This window comes from Columba livia, chromosome 1, assembly GCF_036013475.1.
Source record: "Columba livia isolate bColLiv1 breed racing homer chromosome 1, bColLiv1.pat.W.v2, whole genome shotgun sequence".
NCBI lineage: Eukaryota > Metazoa > Chordata > Aves > Columbiformes > Columbidae > Columba > Columba livia.
The window spans coordinates 140,756,967-140,779,471 of record NC_088602.1 but is presented as its reverse complement, the minus strand read 5'-3'; the positions used below and the strand labels follow the sequence as shown (position 1 = coordinate 140,779,471).

At 39.3% G+C, this 22,505-nt stretch overlaps 1 protein-coding gene across 2 annotated transcripts in view; it reads left to right on the top strand.

Moving 5' to 3' along the window:
* The window catches only part of LRP6 (LDL receptor related protein 6), a 134,226-nt gene that overhangs the window by 45,082 nt on the left and 66,639 nt on the right, over positions 1–22,505 (top strand). For both annotated transcript variants that reach the window (XM_065033718.1, XM_065033724.1), the window contains 3 exons: positions 5,873–6,070; positions 19,153–19,349; positions 20,093–20,224. In XM_065033718.1, the coding sequence (XP_064889790.1) occupies positions 5,873–6,070; positions 19,153–19,349; positions 20,093–20,224 (527 nt within the window). The remainder of the gene's footprint in view (positions 1–5,872; positions 6,071–19,152; positions 19,350–20,092; positions 20,225–22,505) is intronic.

Here is a 22,505-nt window from a genome sequence, read left to right as displayed (position 1 = left end):
ACTCTGAGAAATGTCTGTGTGAAAATGAAAAGCAATCTCTTATCTGTGTTGTTCTTGTCAAATTGCCCAGCATATTCTTTAAACTAGAATACCGGAAAATAGATGGCATGATGGCTGAGAGATACTTTTGCACACCGAGTTGTTTCTTTCTGTTTATGAAATGGGAATATCATGTAAGTTTGTGCTTCCATGTTGATTTCTTATAATGACTTTCAGTGTTTTTGCCAAGGTATTCTTTTCAGGGCTTGTGAAAACCATCTTCAAAATCTCATTCTAGTTTTATATTGTGTTATTGATACTGAGCTAGAAACAAAGCTTCAGCTTCTGATCATTTAATCACGTTTTCTTCCTCCAAAACCAGAGTGGTTGCATTTATATCTTATTTATAGAAGAATTCCAAGAAATGGGAAGTTCTGGTGATATTTTTTTCTCCTGCCAGATACGATCTGAAAAGGAGACTAAAACCAGCTCTAAAGTGGAAATCCTCGTATTCCTGTACTGGTTATAGGTGGGTCTTTGGCTAATTAGTATACTGCCTGATGTCCTAGGATAAATGCAGTCATTTGCATAAAAGTACTACAACCAGGATAATTTCTTCCTCTTCAGGGAACCAGTATAGAGTATACTGGGAAAAATATTTGTATGTCTTATGAAATACGTTTTCCGGTAGAGCTTTTTCTTGTGTATGGTAGACATACATATATGTGGAATTCTGCACATTGATTACTCCCTCTTGTCAGTTGAGTCTTTTAGCATCCCTGACAGATCAGCTGTGGAGGCTGCACTAATCCGTCGTTACTGACCTCTGTTTCTGCACAAGGTTACTGCTTTGTTAGCAGCAGTAGCAGGATGAGATGTCTCTGTTACGGGTCATTGTGTTGAAGTCACTGGACAGACTCATGTCTAGTTTAGATGGTCTGAGAACTAATAATCTGGGCTGAGAAATAGTGTAGCTGAGGTGCAAGCACCTGTGGACTTCTGCCATAAGAAATTATTGTGGAGCAGCTCTGAAGATTACACTCAGCTAATGTCCGCACTTACTTATTCAGAGAGACAAGCTATTGTAAGAATACAGTTCTCAACTAGCTAAGAACATCTGTTCTCATGTTTATCTTGATTGTATCCCAAAGGGGTATTTCTTCGTCTCTTTAGTGAAGAATGATCTCCATATTTGATTTGCTATGTGCATTTTTTGCTTCTCTTGGAGGACTGAAAATATTTCCTGAATTTTGCAATCAGTTGAGAAACTTTGTATTAAAACCTTCCTGTGATGCTTGTAGTCCCCTTATTTGAAAATCCATTTTCTATGTCATTTGATACTTATTATGTCCTCCTGAATTGCTGTTTCCATCCCTATGAACGTGCCTTAAGAAGTTGCTGTTCAGGATATCTGAAGGGTCACTTGATTCAAGTGTCTTTTCTTAAACTACTGAAGGGCTGTGAACGTTTATTCTTCTCAAGCAAAGAGCTACTTTTGATAGCCAAACACATATTTATTGTGTGTAATTTTCCTGAGCTACTCCAGCACCTGTCATTTAACTTGGTATTTCTTCATTCTATGAGTGCCAGTCCTGCTTTTGCTGGAGCTGAAGTGGGCTGTGTTACACCAGGACCACTGCAGAGCTGATGAGCTCCACAGGGGTTGCTGCACTTCTGAAACCTTCATGGGCTCTGAAGTTTGGCGGCTATTTGGGTCCCTGTAGAGCTCAGAGGCTCTTAGGGGCTGAAACGAGCATAATTGCAAAGTTGGAGCATTCACTGGGCCTCACCAAATAATTGGCTGTCCCAATTAAGCAGCTGTTCTTCCCGCTGAATAACATTTAGGAAGGTAAACGATTGCCAACCCTGTAAGGTGTCCCAATTACCTACCTTAAAATCAGCTTATGTGTCGCGTAGGGCATCCCCGTTCAATGAGTGAAACAGTTGCATGCATCTCGATGGGGGCTGGTGTTTTAATGACACTCCCGGCAGGGGCCTGGTTTCATATGGGATAGTAGGACTGAAAGGATCTGCATCGGCTTGAGGGAGCGGTGTGGATCAGAAAGGTGCAAAGCTGATGGGTGCTGGCGATGAATTGGTCTCCCTCTGTGTACACTGTTGGAAATCACTGCTAAATTATAGCATTTAATCTTGGCATTTGTACTCTGCAAGCTTTTTTCTATGTATGTGGGATATTCTGCCATCAGCATGCCTAGACTCTATGAGCTTTTTCAAAAAAGATCTGTTATTTTTTGTATTTGTTCATCACACAGAATGGAATCAAGAATGCTGTTTCCTCTTTTTTCTTCTGTAGCGAAACCTTTTAATTTGGAGCAAATAAAAACTGTGAAGTTACAGCTGTATACTACATAGTGATTTCTGATGCCTTTTTATTGTCTGGGTTTACCTTGCATACCTGAGAAACGAAAATTTAAAAATACCAAATCTAAAGATGCGTAGATAAAAGTTTGTAGGGAAATACGATCAAAGCTTTTCTTGTATTTGTTCCTAATTTTTATAGATGGGATAGCCTTATAAGATAAACCAACATTAAGATAAGAAGCATTAGAAAGCATTCCTGTTTCTGGACCCAAGCAGGCTTGCTGGAGCCAGTTCCAGCTTGTCTGTATATTGCACTTTGGATCTAACAGATTTAGGATTGTCCAACATGGAGCCCAGTGCCATGCTGACACCACTGTAGAGTGAACATGCTACATACATACGTTTTATTTCATTAACATTCAGAAGGTAGTATAGATTTTTTTTTTTTTTTTTTTTTTTTTCTCTCCTCTCCTGGGCTAGAATTAAAATCTTTATTCCTGGGTTTAAATTTTGGAGCAAGGTGTAACTAGGTGAGGAGCAAATGGAACAGTAGTCTTCCAGTGGTTTATAAATGGTATAATTTAGCACAAAACATTACTTTTCAGTTACTATTTTGCTCTATCTTGTGTGCTTTGGTGGTGGCTTTGTTTGTTTGTTTGTTTGTTTAATGGAAATAAGTAGATGTGTTTGAAGAGATTGAGGAGGAAGGAGAATGACCTTTACCATGTCTGTATGGCTGGTGTACCATCCTTCAAGAAGTCTGTATGTCGTAAGGTCTTCCTTTTGGTATGGTCTCCGTATGGATTACTTACCAACCATTGTATAATGAAACAAGAATCTGTAAGCCTTCCAGAAAGGAGGAACCGGCACACATGGGAACAGTTTGGTATTACCTGAGATCTCTGTAGCAAAATCTGTAGAAAGACTATTGCAGTAATAGGAATTTACAGTCCTGTCCATCCATCCCCCCAGCTCTCCCATGGATATTAGTCCTGTCTCCCTTGCTTTTTAGCAGCTGCAGTTAACTTAAAGCGTTGTTATGATGGGGGACATTTCTTACAGCTGTTTTACACAGTTCTTCCCATTCCCTCCTACTCCTGTATCCTGTACTTGCTCAGCTGTTGCAGACAAAGCTCTAAAATGCACTTTCTGAGTAAGAAAGAGACAGTTCTTGGCACCTGTGCTGGATGAGGCAGCTGTAGAAACCTCCACTCTACGTGCAAGTGGAAGTGTTCATGGAGCTGTGGGCTGGAATGCATTCAGGCTGATGACTGATTTTTCTTTTCTTTTTAGCCCAGACCTGTTCCTTGAATCCAGTTTCCTCCATGGCCATATAAGCTGTGTACTGGAAACAAAGATGATGTGCAAGAAGTTGCTTAAAAGCAACTGTTACTGAAATAAATGTTTGTCAAGCTATAACCTGCATTGCCTTTACAGCGATGAAAAGCCCAGCTTCCCAAGTCAAGCACAGCCTTTGATGCCATCAGCTGGAGCATCGCTGGTTCCAAAGATTTTTAATGGAGACATTAAAACCTGTAGGCTTTCAAGCAGGGTGGAGGAAAACAAATGGGTGATAGTGGAAAAAAAATTATTGGAGAAACTGAGCAGAGGTCACTGTAGCTGACTGGAAATGCTACTGAATTTTAAAGCTGGCTCTGTGTTTACATATGCTCCTCCGGCAAATGAAACAGGGTTTGTTTTATGAAGTCCGGGAAGGATTTGCTTTGTTACCAAACTTCCCTTACCTGTTTTTCCTTGAGTAATTGCAGCTTGCATGAGAGGTGAGAGGGAGACAGGGAAGAAGATGAAACTATACAGCGACTAATGAGCTGTTTAGGCCTGAAAAATCGGTCTAGCAGGGTGGCCAGAACCTTGAAACCTATTAACATTGATGAAGTATTTGGAAGTCTAGGACTTGACAGCTGGGGCAAAGAAGGATCTTTTTAAAGAAGTTTCAAGAAATTAATTTTTGTCTCATCTTTCTCACATGTGTTTGCTGGCGAAATGCTGCCTGACTTTTCTTAACTTTTTTTTTTTATAGTATATAGTTATTGCATAGGTTGACCAGGTGACTTGCTACTATGCTACCTTACATGACTGTTTCTTACTGATGGGAAACTAGTTTTTCTGTAGAATTCATTCATGCCTACAGAAGTCTCACATGTTCTCTTCAGATATTTGTACTCTGTGTTTGACAGGCACATTGCTCCACAAAGAATGACTCACTTGGGATCGAATAGGGCAATGTTTGTGTTAATCATCAGCTGCATTTCTGTCTGCAGATAAAGCTGTGCATTAAAACAAACACGCTGTAGACATGAATTAAGGGGGAAATATGGCATGGAATTTCCTGACTTTTTAAAATTAAAAAATATATTCTTTGCCAAGAATAACTTAATCTGCAAATGTTCCTTAAATGTGTTACACATTTGTTTTTCTTAAAGGATGGGTGGCCAGGCCTCTTCACATGTGGGCACCATATATTGACATGTTGTGATTGTGTGATGATCTGGGTTAGTTTAGAAGCTTCAGATCTTTCCCAGTCTGGGTTATTCTGACTGAGTCAGGTTAGGGGAGCACCAGATACAAGCAGGTATGCTGGCAGACATCATGGGGTTATGAGAAGCAATTTAGGACAGTAGTCTTCTTGTCTGTCCCAGCTGCAACAACACGAGAGAGCAAGCTTCATTGACACGCTTTGTCTAATCTGTTTATATTATATATTACTTCTGTTTAGTTAAGAATTCTGTTAACAACCCACAAAAGTAAATTCTTTTTCTACCACCTGCAGAAAAAGGGCAAATGTTCTTACCCCCTGCTAGTCTGTAGCCATAATAAAGTGGATTCCCTTGCTTTACCTTAGGCTTAAATGGAACTAGGTAACTTCCCTTCCCCCATTACTTGCTAAATAATGTTTAAACATGTGCCAATATATGCTAACATGTTTTAAAACTTGCTTCCCCTATCTTAAAAGATTTTACAGAGTGTTTTGCCTGGTCAGCGGATGCAAGCCGTGCTTGTAAACATGTTGGCTTAGCTGCCTGTCTCTGAATTTCTTGGGGGGGTGGGGGGAGTGGGGAAGCATGTGAATTGGTCTTCCATCAAATCCACTTCACTCTGTCACATGTGACTGCTATATTCACTATAAGTGCACACTCCTAGATTTTCCTTTACCTCACCAATGCACTGACCCATGTTAAAGAGGCTGTTGTACTTTTATGATAGTCTGTAATATCCATCTTTGCTGTTTAATGCTGAATTCTGAGGTTATTGTCAAGATTTGTTGGATATTCCCAACTTTCTCGCTTGACCCAAAGCAAGAAAGAAACATTCAGAAGTATAGCATGACATAGTACCATGGGTTTCTCTTAAGTTGTTTTTCTTCAGCTTTTTGTAAATTAACTTTATTTTGTTGTGTTTCACAGGACCATGCATACGTTACCCAGTAGATCAGTCTTCCAGAGACACTGCCACTTTTGCCTTTACTGAAAATTGTATTCTGTGTTCCAATTGTAGATTTATATGTGACTGCTTTCCCTTTTTATCTTTTCTCCTTTTTAAATAATAATAGGTTCATGTATTGGACAGACTGGGGAGAAGTGCCAAAGATAGAACGTGCTGGGATGGATGGTTCGAGCCGCTCCATTATAGTTAACACGGACATATATTGGCCAAATGGACTGACGCTGGATTATGAGGAAGCGAAACTTTACTGGGCAGATGCTAAACTGAATTTCATCCACAAATCAAATCTGGATGGAAGTCATAGGTAAGGAGGTTTTGTTTGATGTATGTAATGCAGTGCTTGTTTTAGAAGATGTTGCTTAAGCAACATCATAAGATGTGTTGCAGAGAACTGTCATGTTAGCACTTGCAAAATTTTAAGCAAACTAGTGCTATCAGAAGCTTTTATCCTTCCCCATCCTCCCCTTTCCAACACTGAAGCTGAATGTGTGATTCTCTTTGGGGGTATCCTGTAACTCTAATTAAGGCTTTTCTCAGAACCAGTCCCGTAAGTAAAACCTTGAATCCCATTCTTAATTGTGTATGACTGTGTAGCAAAATTGTCCCTTTTTAGTAGATCTTCTGTGCTCTGTTGCTAAGGTAATCAGAAATTGAGAAAATAATCTGGAAAAAAAAGGATCATCATGTACTAGTATTTCAGTTTCACTAATCCTAAGGATTGGGAAATTAGTGGAAAACGGTCTTTACAGAGAACTAAAATAACTCTTTTCCTCAAACAGTTTTATAGCGATGATGTGATTCTTTTTGATCCAGTCACAGCGACTTCTTAAGTAAGGGTATAACTGGTACTTTTTATATATGCGTTTATCCCTAATTTGACCCTCATCGTTAAATGTGATAGCTCTGGCAAGTACTGTTTGCACACACAACTGAGTCACAGTTTATGCCCAAGGTATCATATAGAGCTATGATTTTTTAAGGTTATCCTTTGCAAATTTTTGTGAAGCTTCAGCTGCTTTATCTAGGCATGAAATAGCCTTTCTTATGCTCTTCGTTCTGACCTCTTCTCTTCTTTCACCACAAATGTTAATCTGGCATAAAGAAATCAATCGTATTGACAAGAGAGGTGTTTGTGTGGACTCTTGAGTAGGAACAGAGGCAGCACACATAAAACATATCCACTGTATTCCTGTGGTATTTATTTGGAACTCCACAGTTTCTTGTAATGCTGGTGTGGGAGGTTATGTCATTTTCTTAAATTCTGCCTGTTAAGAGACCAAAAGTTCATGCAGTATTTTTGTGATGGTGTTTGTTTATAGAAGGTAACAGGAGTTAGATGAGTTTTACATTTGTGTCTTTGGCTATAAATATTATAACTAGTTTTGTTAATTCAGAACATGGAGATAGGGATATATATATATATTTTGAAATAGTACTTCATTTGCTGTTTATTAAAAAAAAAAAAAGAAAACTTAGTATCAGAAAAGAGACAAGGCTTTTGTGGTGATACTTTCTTTGAAAAAGGAAGACTGGTGTAATTTTTCAAGCAAGGGAAAGGGATTGGAATTGTCATGTACAATAACTCAAGTATTTTTTTTAATTGATACTGGTTAACTGGAATACCCTAACATCTCTTTCTCTGTTAAAAATGATTTATAGTGTAATATAGCTCCCATGATAAGAATAGAGAGATCATGAAACCAGATGTGTAACAGAACTTTAAAAAGAGTCATCCCACCTGAAAGCAATCACATGTGGGGCTCAATGTGACAGCTTGCCACCTGAAAAACTGCAGTTCAAATGTGGATTTCTCACATAAAAACTAAATGCTCACAGTTGCTGTGGGAGTAACAGAAACAAGCAAAACGGAAACAACCCCACCTTCCACACAGCAACGCCAGTGAGGAGAAAGTACCACTCCAAAATGACTACCGATATGATCACACCTAAAACACACTTCAGTGGCTTTGTCCAACAGGATAATTTTGGTGGCTCGTTTTATTCTGGAGTCACTCCTTTTTGTGCCCTTCGATCCATAAGAGAGGAAGAGGGCGGCTTTAGTGTAACAACACGCTGCTGCCGTCTGGCTGATGCCCTTCTAGGAAGAGAGCGCCTGCCTGGCACTGCATTAGCTACACAGCACCCCTTGGAAAATCATGCAGGATGTGGAGATGATTTTAGAAAGGTTAATTGCTTGAAAAGTGTCCACTGATCAAAAATTGACACCGCTACCCTCCAAATCTGTGTGTTTTTTCCATGGAGCACAAACCTTCCCGTGTTATCGAGTGTCTCCAGCCATTCTGGCCTCAGAGCTACCGCAGTGTTTCCTGCTGGCACTGCTGTGCTCTCAGTCTTCTTTTGCTGCAGACTTCTCTACAGTTTTTCCCTTACTCGTGGTGTGTTGTGCAGCAGTCTAAATATACATGGTTTTGGTGTTTTGTTCATTCCCTGACCTATCTTTGGCTAACCTGGAAGCGATTCATTCCAGAGATGAGGCTGTGAAGATGCAGATCTTTCTTGGTGCAAGGGGCTGACCAGCCTTCTCTGTCTGAAGAGAGCTGCATCCAACAGCTGTGTCTCCTGACACAGAAGTGAAGTCACCTGGGTCCCAGCACTTACCTCATTCCAGAGTAAAGTCTCTGGAATTGATGAAACCTGTAACAAACACCTGCATAGACAAGTAATTTAGATTTTATATATCTGTTCATACTTTCTTACATATTTATTAAAACCAAAACAATTAGTATAATACTTTAAAGTTTATTTGGTTTTATTTATTTTTAACTGATATTGAAATTTATCAGAAATATTTCATGGCAGAATGCTAATATGTTACCATTTGAGGGAGGGAATGGGTAATTGTTTTTACAGAGGAAAGCGCATATGACTTCCCTTAAGCGCTCAGCAGTGCACACCACTTCTAACAGCACCTGTTTTTCCCTAGGCATGTGAGAAAGTTCTGAAGATTCAGAACACAGTCAACATCTGTATTCAAGCATTTTTGGTTTGTTTTTTATTCTTTTCAATTACATCATCAGAAGGGGAAGAAGGAGAGAATTGCAGAAGTTGTTCTACAATGGGATTTCTGTTGTTTTTTGTTTTTTTCTCTGCTCTAACCTCTTAGCCTGGGCCTGTCTAAAGTGATGATTTTTTTTTAATACTGTATTTCAGTTATTCAGCAATTCATCTTTCTCAAGATGATATTTTACAGCCGTAATTCTGTATTTTGGTTTTTAATTATTTTATTCATCTTTTTCAATAACAGATTTTCTAATAGTAAAAAAAGAAGACCATTTCTAATTCTGCAGACAAAACAAAGCCCCTTGAGATCTTCCTTTCAAGTGAAAAAAAAAAACCACACCAAACCCACAAAGCCTTCAGTCTTTTCTCTTAGTCATCCCCCCCAAAACCAAAACAAACAGGTTGTTCTCTGAACAGCAAAACTAATAACATCTGGGGTTAGAAAGACTTCTGCTTATCCCTCCACCTTAGCCAGTCCCTCTGGCTTCTCTCTGTATGTTCTTATGTGTTGTGCAGATGCACACACCCCCCCACCCCCGCTTTTTTTTCCCTCCCCCCTTCTTGCCACCCCACAAATGCACCTGTGGCTTCTCATATCCCCTCACTCAGCATTAGTTGTCCCTTGCTCCTGTGTCCCCTGTGCGCTCTTGCTGGGTCTGGCAGCTCCACGAAGTGTTCCTGGGCAGCTTATTTCAGCTGCTCTTCTTTGGTGGGGCAAATGCAGGAGGTTTAGGGTTGCTTGTGTCTTCACAGCCGTTCATTTGTGAAGGAAAAGTTGTAAAAAGTAAAAACAAAAATATTTCTGCGGTCCTTGGTTTCCTGAATGGTTGGCCAGGAGATACAAGATGTGTTGGGTATGGAGTTGGAGGAGATGAGTACTGAGCAGACACACCCAGGATGATCAAATGGCCTTGCTTCCGTGTGAAATAGATGACATTGTGTGATTAGGCCAACTTTCCTCCACCACAACCTTTTAAAATCCCCTTTTAAGAGGGCTACCTTTTAGTGTCATTTTCCTTAAGAGTTAAGAATGGGGGAGGACAAGATCATTATCACTGAGCACATAATTTAACTTAAAAGAGACTTTTTGGCTTATTTAGAAACTACTAGTTTTAGTGATTTGTTCTTGATATTTAGACGGTTCTAACTGCTGTTTTATTTTTAGAAACTAAGTTTAGGTTTTTTGCTGCTATCTAAATTTCTCTTGATAAAAACAGGGTGTGTTTGGTTTTGTTTTGTTTTTTATCCTTGCAAAGTGTTACTGGTTTTTCTGGTGCTTTACCTACTGTCAATATGTCTGGGAAAATATGCTTCTGGAAGCTGGAGCTATTGAAGAAATGAAAAGGGCAGTTGAGTAACTGAAAGACATATAGCTTCATAAAAATGCAACGTTCTAGATCTGAATATTTTTGGTAACTTTTAGCAAAGGAAGCAGATGAGTAAAGATTTGATTTATCAAGTTTTTTAGTGTTGCATGATGTGAGATGGGTAAGAGTCTGTAGCAGATAAGTTATTGTAAAAGCTTTGTGTAAAGCAGGATGACATGACTTTTAATTGTTTCAGGGGAAGTGAGAAATATTTAGAAGGAACTAACATCTTTATATTAAAAAAAAATCAAACAGTTCAAAGAAAACTGAGAGAAAAATATGATGTAAATAGGAAAATATTTCAATTAGTGTCACTAACGGTATTAAAATACTGAGGTTCGACCTCAACAGTCTAAAATTTCGAAGGAATGAAAGGGAAACATTATCAGCATATTTCTAAATCTGTAAGAAATCCATAACTTTTTTGTCTTTTTATTCCTGTAGTCTATCACGTCTCTACACCTGGCACTATACAAGAATTAAAATTTAAAGATTTATATGTCAGAGAAGGATATTGATATGCATGGATGCTTCACTTCTTGCTTGCAGGGGTCTGGGTAGTGGAAGAGTACAGTAGGCAGGTGGGAGGAGTATGCAGGGGGAGAAACAAAGAAAGCCTTGATTTTTTTTAAATTTTTTTATTTTAAAATTTATTTTTGATTTATTTTTTCTTTTTGGTCACCTCTTGTGCAGAACTGAGATAATCTCCTGTATCAGCCCGTGAGCCTATGCATCAAAACTAGTAAGCAGCATGACAGTGCTGGCAGTAGCACTCAGTAAATATGTGCTAGAGTCGTGAATTCGTGAGGAAACCTCTACAGCAGATTTCATGGGGATGATGTATCTTTCGTTACCTGCTATCCCTGGGACTTATTAGCCCGAGCTGCTCCAGCGATGGATGCGTTAGAATAAAGAGGAAGAGCACAGAAGTTGATGACTAATGCCCTTGGTTTGCCAGCGAGAGAAAGGAACAAGCAGTTTTTCATGTCAGAATGTAATAATTAAAAAATGAAATTGGTGCATAGAAGAGATGGTTTTGTTTTTTGCAGCTCTCGCCCCGCTCTTATCAGAGTGAACAGTTGCTTTTTGTGGGACTAATTAAACAAAACTGAATTGCAGACAGCTCTCCTGTGAGTAGAGTACCCGAGATAGGTTGGTCTGCTAAGGCAGCTCTTGAATTAATTTTCTCTGCTTTTACCCTGCAGCAGCCGTTCTAATTAATAAGTTAACACGTTACTGGCTGAAGGGAAATGCACTTACAAGGTCCCCCAGGAAGTGTTTGTGCTAATGAGATGGGTTTTGAGGCCACTGTAGGAAAACATACTTTCAGCAACTGTCAGAAAGCTGTGAAGCTCTTGCGAGGAGGTGAATGTCTTAAGTTGCACTCCAGCATTGCTTTTTTGTTTTTTTCCTGGTGTCTGTTTTCAAGCATCAGCTCGTGTCTGTCCGCCAGATGTTTGGTTGCAGATTTGATAAAACGCTAAAAATACTGCGTCCCTGCATTTAGAAGCGTTGCTTTTTCATTATTTCCATATAATGTGTACAATATGTGACATTAAGTGCAAGGTATAACATATTGTGTTCTGCATGTATCTTTGTGTATATTTCTGTGAGATAAAAATGCTTAATACCCTCAAGCAATGAAGAAGAACAAGTCTATGGTGAAAAGCCTGTTTCAGTACCTCACCAGAACATTACAGGCCAGTACAGAAGACGAGTAGTGCCCTAATTAAAACTGCTAGAGAATCCTCCATGAGCAGAATTAATTAGGTTATTTGGACACAGAGCCAGCGTGGATTTCTTGGTTCTTCCCCAAGGTACTTGTGAAATAAAATGCTGGAAGGGCGGAGCTCCAAACCATCTGTAGTTGACTGCGTGCAGTACACATATGCTGTGTATATAGCTAGAGTCACTAGGTCACAGGGCTGTGTATTTCTAGACTTTAAACAAAAATATGTAGTAGGGTGTGATTAGCCCAGCCGGATCAATGGAGCAGATCATTGATACTGCTCCTAAGATCTGAGATGATAAATGCAGAATTAGTTCAGTATCACAGCTCTGCTGAGAGCAGAAGAGCAGCTTCCATTAGGAAGCATCTAGATCACTCTGCAGTTAGAGGATCTACTGATGCACCTCCCTTCTGAACCTCCTCATCTCCTGCTGCCTTCCCAGTCTCCTCCCCTCCTGCCAGAGGCCTTTCTTCTGCACTGCCTGTCATTTGCCTGAAAGTGACATACAGAATGACTTCATTTCTCAGCCACGGTTTTACTTCTGACTGACTTTTTTGGACCTTCATTGAAGATGGGATTTGAAAATTCATTGCTAGACCCAGTATTTGTTACACATACTTTCTGGAAACACGTGGCCATCATGTCTTAAAGCAGTGGCAAAAAGAGAAAATATTTTGGTTTTAAAAGTCAGTGTTATATCCCACAAGTCATGTTTACTGTTAATTTTCTCAGGTAATTAGAACCATGTTTGTATTTTGATAGGAGTATTTGAACAAGCATTCATGGTAAAAATCAGTGTAGGTTTGCAGGTTTGCTCTGCATGTGTTTCTGTTGGGTTGGCAGGAGAAGGAATCTTGTAAGCTTCTGAGGGGACCTGGAGCTACCTGCCCTCCGTGCGGCATCCTCGATGTGGTGTTACACAGTTGTCTGTTGGTCTTTCACCCTGCTTCATCTGATGGTGTGCAGGATGCGTGCTGTGCATGCTTTGGCCACTTGCTAACATTTATAATTGTCACAAGTTGAAGCTGTGTAATTCTTGCGATTTTCTGAATGCTCAGGCATTAAGTATTCTGTAGATGGAGAGAAGCACTTTGTGTAAAAGATTATAATTTGCTTCATACATGTCTGTTATATGCTTCCTTTAACATGATGAGCACTAAAAGCAAGGTTCAGAAGATAAGTCTTCCTATTTTTTTTATCCTTCACGAAGGAAGATTGCAACAAAGGTAACTGCAGCATAACAACTTTGTTTTGTTTTTCTTATATGAGGGTTAAAAAAAGAAAGCTTGATAAGAATATTGCCCCCAGGTACTTTTAACTGAAAATGTATCTGGTATAGCATAAGAAGGAAAATAACTAAAAATTCAGTAAATGCAGATATGAGTATCCTGTGAAGAGTTTTTCAACACTGTGTAGACTAATCAGAAAGCTTTTACTTCCAGATGGCATGCCTTTCCAGCTCTTAATATTGTATTGTCACTGGATGCCAACATGGTAAATTTTGGCAGTATGTATGAAGTTACATACTAAGGCATAATATTAATGTGTCACTATAGTGCCTTGCTGTGCTTGTAATAGCTAGAATTCAAGAGTATAAAAACAACAAATAAGTTCCTGCTCCTTATGTTTGCTGATAACTATAATGTCAGTATTGCTTGGGTCACGTCAGGATAGTGTTTTTCTCATGATAGGAATAAAAAGACCAAAGAGAGATCCCAAGAAAGGTGCAAGTCTAGTCACATGGAAGTAATCCCTGGGAAAGCACTGTTAGGTATAATTTTTCCTTATTAGAAATGTAATGTCCAGCACATATCCAGATGCTAGCAAGGATGTGCCTCCCTCCTGAGTGAAGTTGATACAAGAAAATGCAGCAGAAAAGGGTAGCGTTCTACACTTTTTCAGAACAAACAGTACACCTGTTCATTTTAGTATTATATTCAGTATGGGCTTCAAATGAAGACTTAAATGTCCACCCCATTTTATGCTCCTGTCCCAGTTTTTTGTTGCTTAAAACTCTAATTTTCTTAGCCGCTGATTATAGGAATTGCATAGTGGATCTCGTTAATGAATTTCTTCATTTTGCAGGTAGAATCAGTCTGTTCCAAATTATTTAGCAATCAAGATGAAAGTACACCTGTGCTAAAAATATTTGATCCCTCTTTATTTCCTCAGATCAATGACCTATCATATCCTAAAAAGCAGGTACTCGTGTTTATTCTTCAAGTTATAGAAACAGAGACCCTTGATAATAAATGCAGTTGTATGTATGTATGTATACTTATGTAAGTTCATTTACATTTTCCGTGTACTTGTGTCACTGTACCTTACTGCTGGAGAATTGGATTAGCTCTGTGAAATTAAGGCATCTCAAATCAGTGGAAATGATCAAGCAAACGTCAGGCATTTCTGTGCTTTCTGAAGAACCCATTTGGGACAGTGGTCAATCCTCCCGGGCTCAGGCTGAAGATGTACAGCCCACTGCGGAACTTGTCCCACTGGTGGAAGAGGTTGCTGTCATGAACCTGCCCTCAGGTGCTCAGCAGGGTCTCTCGTCCAGGCCCCGCTGTATCCTCAGACTGAACACCTGAGTTGCCCATGTGGACAGTGTCTCACTGGCTAGTTGATTTAATCCTTCATTTTCATCATATGTCTTTACTTGCCCTTCTTATTTTGGGTGAGTGGAGTTTGGAAGCATACGAGAGCTTTAATACAGTTTTATCTTTTATATTCACTCTTTAGCATTGAGAATATGATATTAAAACAAATTACCTTAATTTCTTCCCAGTCTTCACAGTTGCATTTGAAATGGGATTGCAAAGGCTGATACAACAGTAGATTATTTTTTTTTTTTCACTGTCTCATAGCAGAGATGGTATTAGGTATGAGAGCCTCCAGAGGGACACTGGAGAAATGGATTGAAACATAAATGGGAAAACTCTTGCACCCTGCCCTGGAGATTGAGCTCAAGCAGTCTCACAAGTCACCTCAAAGGAGTTTTGCTACTGTGAAGCTGGAATGTTAATGCCTTAGAGACGTACAGGCCAGGATGACCAAAGTACCGCAGGTTTTCTGCAGGTGCTCTGATCAAGTTTTGAAATTGGAGAACTGTAATGCAGCCAGAACAGAAGGGTTATGGTTAATGGATAGTATTTACTTGTTTATTTTGATGCAGAAATGCTATTAAGCTTGGATAGAAAACATTATCTGTAAAAATTCTAGGAAAGAAAAATATATTTGATGATATATCAAATTTACATTATCTTGATTTTTGGTGGCTTTGGATGTGACATTCTTAAATTTCATAGCTGTAATCTAGCTTTGGGTTCAAATGCATGTATTAGTTGAAAAAAGAAGTAAAGGCCAGCTGAGGAAATCCTGGTTGTGATAAAGGATATGAATTTAAAGTTGATCTTTTTTGGTCATTTTACTGTTAATTTTTATTTCAACTGAGTTTGGTCTTTGTCTGAAATGGATATTATCCTGAAGCAGGAGCTTTTTTGTCATTGTTAGTATAAAACTAGATAGATTGTCTGTGAATTTTCATGTATATATTCCATTTCAGAGTTCCGTAGCCCCTTTTGTAATGCCTACTTTAACTTGTTTATTATTTGTTTCCTTTTTCTCTATCTTCACTATTTCACAGGCCTCTTCAACAGACTAAGAATAGAACAAAGGGTAAATGTATTTAAACTGAATCTATGTTTTCGTCAGGCAGTGGAAAACTCTTTACTATTATATAATAAGTTTTTGTTATAATTGCATATCTGATTATGATGATGACACTATAAATAGTTGTATTTAGGAAATTGCAATATGCAGCACACATGGAATTTAATTTCTGTAGAAACTGCTTGTTTCTCTCTTTTTCTCTTACCACCGTCTCTGCTGTCCCCTTCTGCATTTCCTTCCCAGCTAACTAAAAACAGGGTAGAGATGGTGCTGTTTTCAATGTCAATCACATCAAGATTTTTAAAGCAAATTTGTGTGATTATATGCCTGGCGTAGGGAAGATTATTAAAGTTAGTGTGTGCTTAGTGCCGTCTGATATTTAGCCAATTTGCATGTCGCTGAAGCCATAGAGATGTCTCCTGAACGAATAACATTCCTCCTTATCCCCATCTCTCACTTTCTCTTAGTCTCTGGTGTCTCTTTTTAACGAGACTAGTAATACGCGTGCAGCAGTTTGAAGGAACTGAAGAGCTTGGTGAAGGATAACAAGATACAGTGCTTTTTGCTGTCGTGTCGCTGGTTCCAATCAAGCCTGGGCTGATAACATGAAGGCTGAAGATAGTTGGCACCGATAAGCTGTCAGGTCACGTCAGTCTGATGACACCTGCAGCGCTGTACCTGGTACCCGGGTTGGTGGCTTTATTAGCGGAGCTGGAGACATGGACGGCTGGCTTAGGAAACACCCTGACGGGGGGGAAGCGCCTGTTCCTGTCAGCTATGTGCAGCACTTGGCTACTACAGGTGGCGTTCTGGTCCCCTTCATTCAATCACGTGTATTTAATAAGCAATCGATCAAGGCAGGAGTTGGGACCCCTCATCTCACCTACTGAAACCAGAGCTCTGAGGTTCCTAAAGCAGATCACGCTAAAGCATCGCTGCTTCATGGCAGCCATCAGAAGGATGTTTCTTGCTCCCTCTTCCCTTCCTTTTCCTGGTTTTTAGCACCTTGGCTCTCCAGCCCTTCCCCCCAGCTCCTCATTAGGCTGTGGAGGCTCATTCAGCACAGCTCAGCCACTGCTTCTGTGCTGACACATGTCGTGTTGCTGCCGTTCGGCACAGCTGACAGTGCGGCCTGGGGAGTATGTTCGTAGGGAAAAAAAAGCCCTGCTGGTTTTGCTGGTTGGAAGTGAGCTATCACCTTGTAGTGGCTTGCTGGAAACAAGGGATATGGAGTACGTGTCACTGATAATACTCATCTTAATGGCATCCAAGAAATATGTGCTGTTATATTTGGGTCCAAAGCCATTTTCATGTGAAGGTACCTTATATCTGCTGAGAAAAATTATACAAGTTTAAGAATAACTGCTTCAAGGCTGTGACAAATGGTGCAGTCAAATGAAGTAAGTGCTCCTGAATCTCTCCAGATGAGGGCTGGTTTAAATAAGGGTCACAGTTCACCTTATGCATTTTCATCTGAATAGATGGTTGTCTGAAAGTTGGGCACATCTAACAGTGTCTTTTGTACTCGGAGATTTATTCCCACCAGGAACTGTGGGTACTAGTGGTACTTTAAAATCCTCTGGTTTTTGGGGGGTGTTTGTTTTGGTTGGTTGGTTGGTTGGTTTGTTTGTTTTGGTCTTCAAGTGAATTGCAAGGCAGTCAGAATGCTTCAGAAGAATGTGGCTTCCTTTGTGCATGGCAATACTGTCTTTGGTGCAGGTTGGGTTGTAGTGAGAGCTTTGGAATTTTGTTGCTCTGTCCCATATGAGAAATGTCGTAAATTTGTCATAAAGTCTTAGTCTCCAAACCTGCTATAAAATAGTTATTCAAATCTGAAGGCATTTAGGGCTTGGAGGTGGAGTTGGTAAAAATGTTTACAGAATTATAATGCCTTTATTCTTGGTACAGGAGTGTGTTGTCTCATTCTGGCGTCACTGTTTGGCTGGTAGGTTTCACCTGTAAATTATATTACAATAGTCTTTTGTAAGATGCTTAGTTGGTGCGTTTAATTAGAAGCAAATATATACCTGACTTCAGACAAAGATAAGGAAGAAAAGATAGTGTGTCCTACTTTTGAGTGCAAAATATCAAGAAATAGAAAAATTTGTTTATTGTAGAATTGGAATACTGGAGTGACAAGTAAGGGAATGTATCTGTTTTTCTTGAGAGCAGAAGAAAATAGAAGCTTTAAAGATAATGCATCTTTTTCCAGAAGGCAAGGTGAAAGAGCGATAATGACTGCAGTCTCTTTGTACTCAAAATCATTGGCAGAAGACACCTTCAAGTTTCTTGTTTTAATATACTCTTCTGTTACATTTTAACAGAAGATATTTGGAAAATAAGAGTATTTTTTTTCTTCTACTAAACCACTTCGGTTACTGACTTCTTTGCAAAACTAATGCATATGGTGTGGGGGTGTTTTCTCAGTAGATATACAGATAATGACTCTCTTCCCTGCAAGAAGAAAATTGGGTGGTTGGTGCTCATAGCGTACCCTGTACCTGAAGGAGTACGAGAGCTGTGTCAGCCCCTTGCACTTTTAGTCTGGGAGAGGGTTGGTGATCCCCACTGTTCAGTGGGAGCTTGTGTACGTGGGAACACATGTGCACCCGCACAGAAGAAGAAAGTAGGTGGGAAGAAATTCTTGTCTAAATGGCACTTGTGTGGCCCCACTTTGAGCAGGGTGTTGGTCCAAATGACCTCCAGGGTCTTCCTTATCTGAAGTTTTTCTGTGATTCTGAATAAAATATCTGTAAAAATTGAGCTGCTTAATTCCACTTCTGAGGAACCTGGGTTCGGATAATTAGTTTCTACATCACAAGAACCTGGAAAAACTGTCTTCAGTAATGTTTGTGCTGCATTTTTGTGATGGCTAATGAACATGTGTTTGTATATATACATAAAATATGTGGGTGCTCTTTAATTTTGTTTATGAACCTGGAGACAGGCAGTGACCTAGTTTGCTGAGAAATGATACCATTACCATGGCAGAAGATCAGCAGAACTCTGTTTAATGGTACTGCTTATAATAAAAACAATAGCTTAATAATTATCATAATAATGAATCATGAAAAGTAACTTTAGGATTTCTTTATAGTGAAACTATTTGATAGTAGAGTATTTTTCTGATGGTTCAAAAGAGCAAAACTGGAAGAGATTGATTGGACTGCTAACTGACCAAACACTGTCACAGTTTGACGTCTGCTGAGGCTGAAAATGGTGAAGATCATAAACCTGCAGGTAGCAGTCAGCATGAAATCAGATAGAGTTCTCCCCAGTTGTGTGTGGTGCACAGAGCCCCACAGGTGCTGTGCGTTAAAAGGCTGCTAAGAAACAGCCACGGATCTAAGTAAGGATTTTGGTTGGCATCTCTTGGCCATCTCAGCATCAATATGCAGCCTGGAAATAGGACTCTCACATTGTTCCCCCTCATCGTTTTCCAAACTGGGTGCACTACATTTGTTCCCTATAAATAAACAGAAAGTTTTGATCAGCTGCACTTGCACTGTAAATCTTCTTTTCACAATAGCTATGTTCAAGCAAAACTGTAGCATGAATTGTGTTTGAGCATTCATTTTCTTCCTTCTGTACTCTGTTAGGCAAGCAGTGGTTAAAGGCTCCCTTCCACATCCTTTTGCTTTGACGCTATTTGGGGACACGTTGTACTGGACTGACTGGAACACGCATTCAATCTTGGCCTGCAGCAAGTACTCCGGGGAGGACCTGCGTGAAATACATTCCAACATCTTCTCTCCCATGGATATCCATGCTTTCAGCCAAAAGAGGCAGCCAAATGGTAAGCTGTCTTGCTTTCTTTTTTTAACTGCAAGTTGGAACTGATTTGCAAAAAATCTTAATTAGTCTTTCTGTATGGCAGTGGGTGGCTTCACTTGCGTCATGATGCAGTTTTTCCAATGCAGAGATTGGGAAAAGACCCAAAGAGAAACCAAATATTCTCTACATTGTTTTTTTAAGTGCAAAAACATCTCTTGTTTTTTTTTTTTCAGCCTGCCATATTTATGCTGTTGTTGTATTACTTTTTCTGTTTCATGTGCCATAACTTTAGGCAACATGGTATTTTTACTTTTCCAAGTAATAGTTCCTGAATGGAAAGTAGAGTTAATTTGGCAGATGATATTAAGCAAGACTAGCTCCATGTAATAACCACTGTCTTAACCATTGTGTTAATTTACTGTGTTTGCATTTTGGTTTTCTATATGCGACATACTATACATTCAGCACCAGTATGCTGAATTGTTTGTGAAAATGAGACGGGCAGAGCTGAAGTAAGGCTCTTATTTAGAGCTAAGTGCTACTTCCCCAAGAAGGAAACATTCAACATATATGCATCTTGGTACCATAAATACCCCACTACTCAACACTTGGAATTCATTTTTTCTTGTTCTGTGTTTATAATTTCCTTCTTTAATCTGTGTTGCTGCCACCGATTATACCACTCAAATGCTGTATGTGTCTTAACACATGAGATGAGGTCATTCGTTATCAGAAGGATTAATCTGTGTGATTTATGTTTAACAGCTACAAACCCATGTGGAATTAATAATGGTGGCTGCTCCCACTTGTGTTTGATGTCTCCTACCAAGCCCTCTTATCAGTGTGCATGTCCCACTGGTGTGAAACTTCTTGAGAATGGAAAGACCTGCAAAGATGGTAGGCTTTGTTTTTAAAAATTCTTTTAGATTAAGCACAAAGTATTTTTTGAAGGGAAAAGGGTTCTACGAGCTTCACTATATAACACATATTAGGGATGGCGAATTGTGAAATCATGCATGCTTTTGCAGTACGGATAAAAGTGATTAGAAAATGCCTTCTACTTTCAAAAAAAGAAAGAGGCTCATGGCTGAAGAGCAGGTTACCTCCAATTACAAGGTTTAGGTTGCAATTCTCTCTATGTCACTAATTCCCTCAAAGTTTTGGGGAGCTCTGTTGTTTCCTTTTCTTAGAGAAAATGATACCTGCGTCTTCTGTTGGCTCTAAAATGTTTCTAGTGTTATTTTTCATGAATTAGGATTTGGCTGATAGGATTGTACAATGAAAGCTTTTTTTTTGTTTGTTTGGTTTTGTTAGATCTGGTGTTACTATATTATACACACATACGCTTGGAATCTTTTTCAGTTTATATCTATAAGGTTAGGCACCTACATCTGTATCAGGAACTGAAAAGAATGGTGTGGAGTTTAGAGGTGTTGAAAGTGTTTCAGCTGTAAAACCCAAGATGTGATTGAGACTTAGGGCTGCTCTTGCTCACCCCAAATTACTTTTAGTGTCTCATTGTAGGCTAACGTATATGATTTTAAGTTGTTATATTTTGTAAGTATAGGTCTTGTGATGTGCTGTGGTTGCAGTAGTACATTAACAGGATCAAAATAAACACTAGGAGATAATTAGCTTGCTTATAAATAACCATTTTTATGCAGATCATCTCTATGACAAAGGTAAATGGAGGAAGAAACAGAGCAGAATTTTCTCTAAATAGGCTAAATAAAATGTATACAGAATTTTTTTCTTATATGGCCATTTTATATTTTAAAAATTCTTCTAGGCTTGTCAGCTACTATTCAGTGTTTAATTTCATGCTATTTTGTGCACTCTGCTGATTATTTTTGTGTGGCTGTTTGTGTCTGTGTGAACCTTGTTAAAATAAATCACTGCTTTTATGTGAAAAACTCAAAAGCAGCTCCCAAATTAGCCTTGCAGGATTGTTTATAAGAATTTACCAATACAGGCACAGGATGTTTTTCTTCCATTTCTGCCAGTACAAGAAACAAGCTTTAATAACACTGCTCCAGGTTGGTCATATTTAGTCAGAATGCGACACAGAATCACATGCCTTTTTAAAAATACTTGATACACACAGATAAACTCTTTTGTGGCAGCAGACAGCTAAAGCAGTTGTTACCTAATACGGGCATTTTTCCAAAAGCAGAGCTGTACAGAAAGTCCGTGTTGGGGACAGGGAGTGGTGAAGGCTTGGTCACTTGCCAAGCAGAGGTAGAAAGGTAAGGCAGCAGAGGCTGAAGTACTAGGGACAACGCTGGAGCAAGCCCTGGAGACATCAAGAGAGAGAAATTGCGTCCCTTTGAGTTACTGCCGATAGGTAAAGGGCCAAGGACCTCAGGCAAGAGTGGCTGTATCTTTTTCCTCCCTGCGTGCTGTGTTACAAGGAACAGGTCATCGTATCACAGAAGTGCCTGCTTCCCTGCTCAAGTTCAGCCCCATGTCCTCATGGAGGCAACATACTACACAAGAGCTGAATGTCACCTTTCTCGTTTGTCAAAGTAAATTACCAAAGGCAAGTAGAGGAATGGTATTAAAAAAGACAGAACAGCTAACACACTCCCCCGCTAAAAAAATAGCCCCAAACCATCAACAAAACTTTATTGAAAGCACTGTAACTTCTCATGTAGAAATACTCAAAATCATCAGTTCACTTTTTTAGCCATTGCTTGTGTTGCAGAATGTATAGCTGTTGCTCTCTTCTCCCACTCTCTGAACACATGAGAAGCCAAATTGTATGTTTCCAGTCAGGCATAAAGTATATGTGCTTACAAAACATCGCTCACATTTTATCAGAAATTCTGTTAAGCAGTTTACATGTTAAGCATGTTGTTCATCTGTATGTGAAAAATTTCATACAAGAACATTTATTTGTCTTGCATATTCCAAAACACTCTGCTCCTCCCTTTTCAAGAAGAAACAGTGGGGGGTGAGAGGGAAGAGAAAATTGTGTTTATTTAGTTCAGTGAATGTTGCATGCCACTGCTTTTGGACTTAGAAATGAGTTAGCACATAACCCAAGTGAAACAACCTACTCAAACTATGCATCAGATGCATTGGTTTCACTTTGATGCTCCTGTGCAGAGCTAACTTCTGAGAGGAGGGTGAGGAAGCTTCAGGTTCAGCATTTAGAGCTGAGCTTACCCTGAAATAA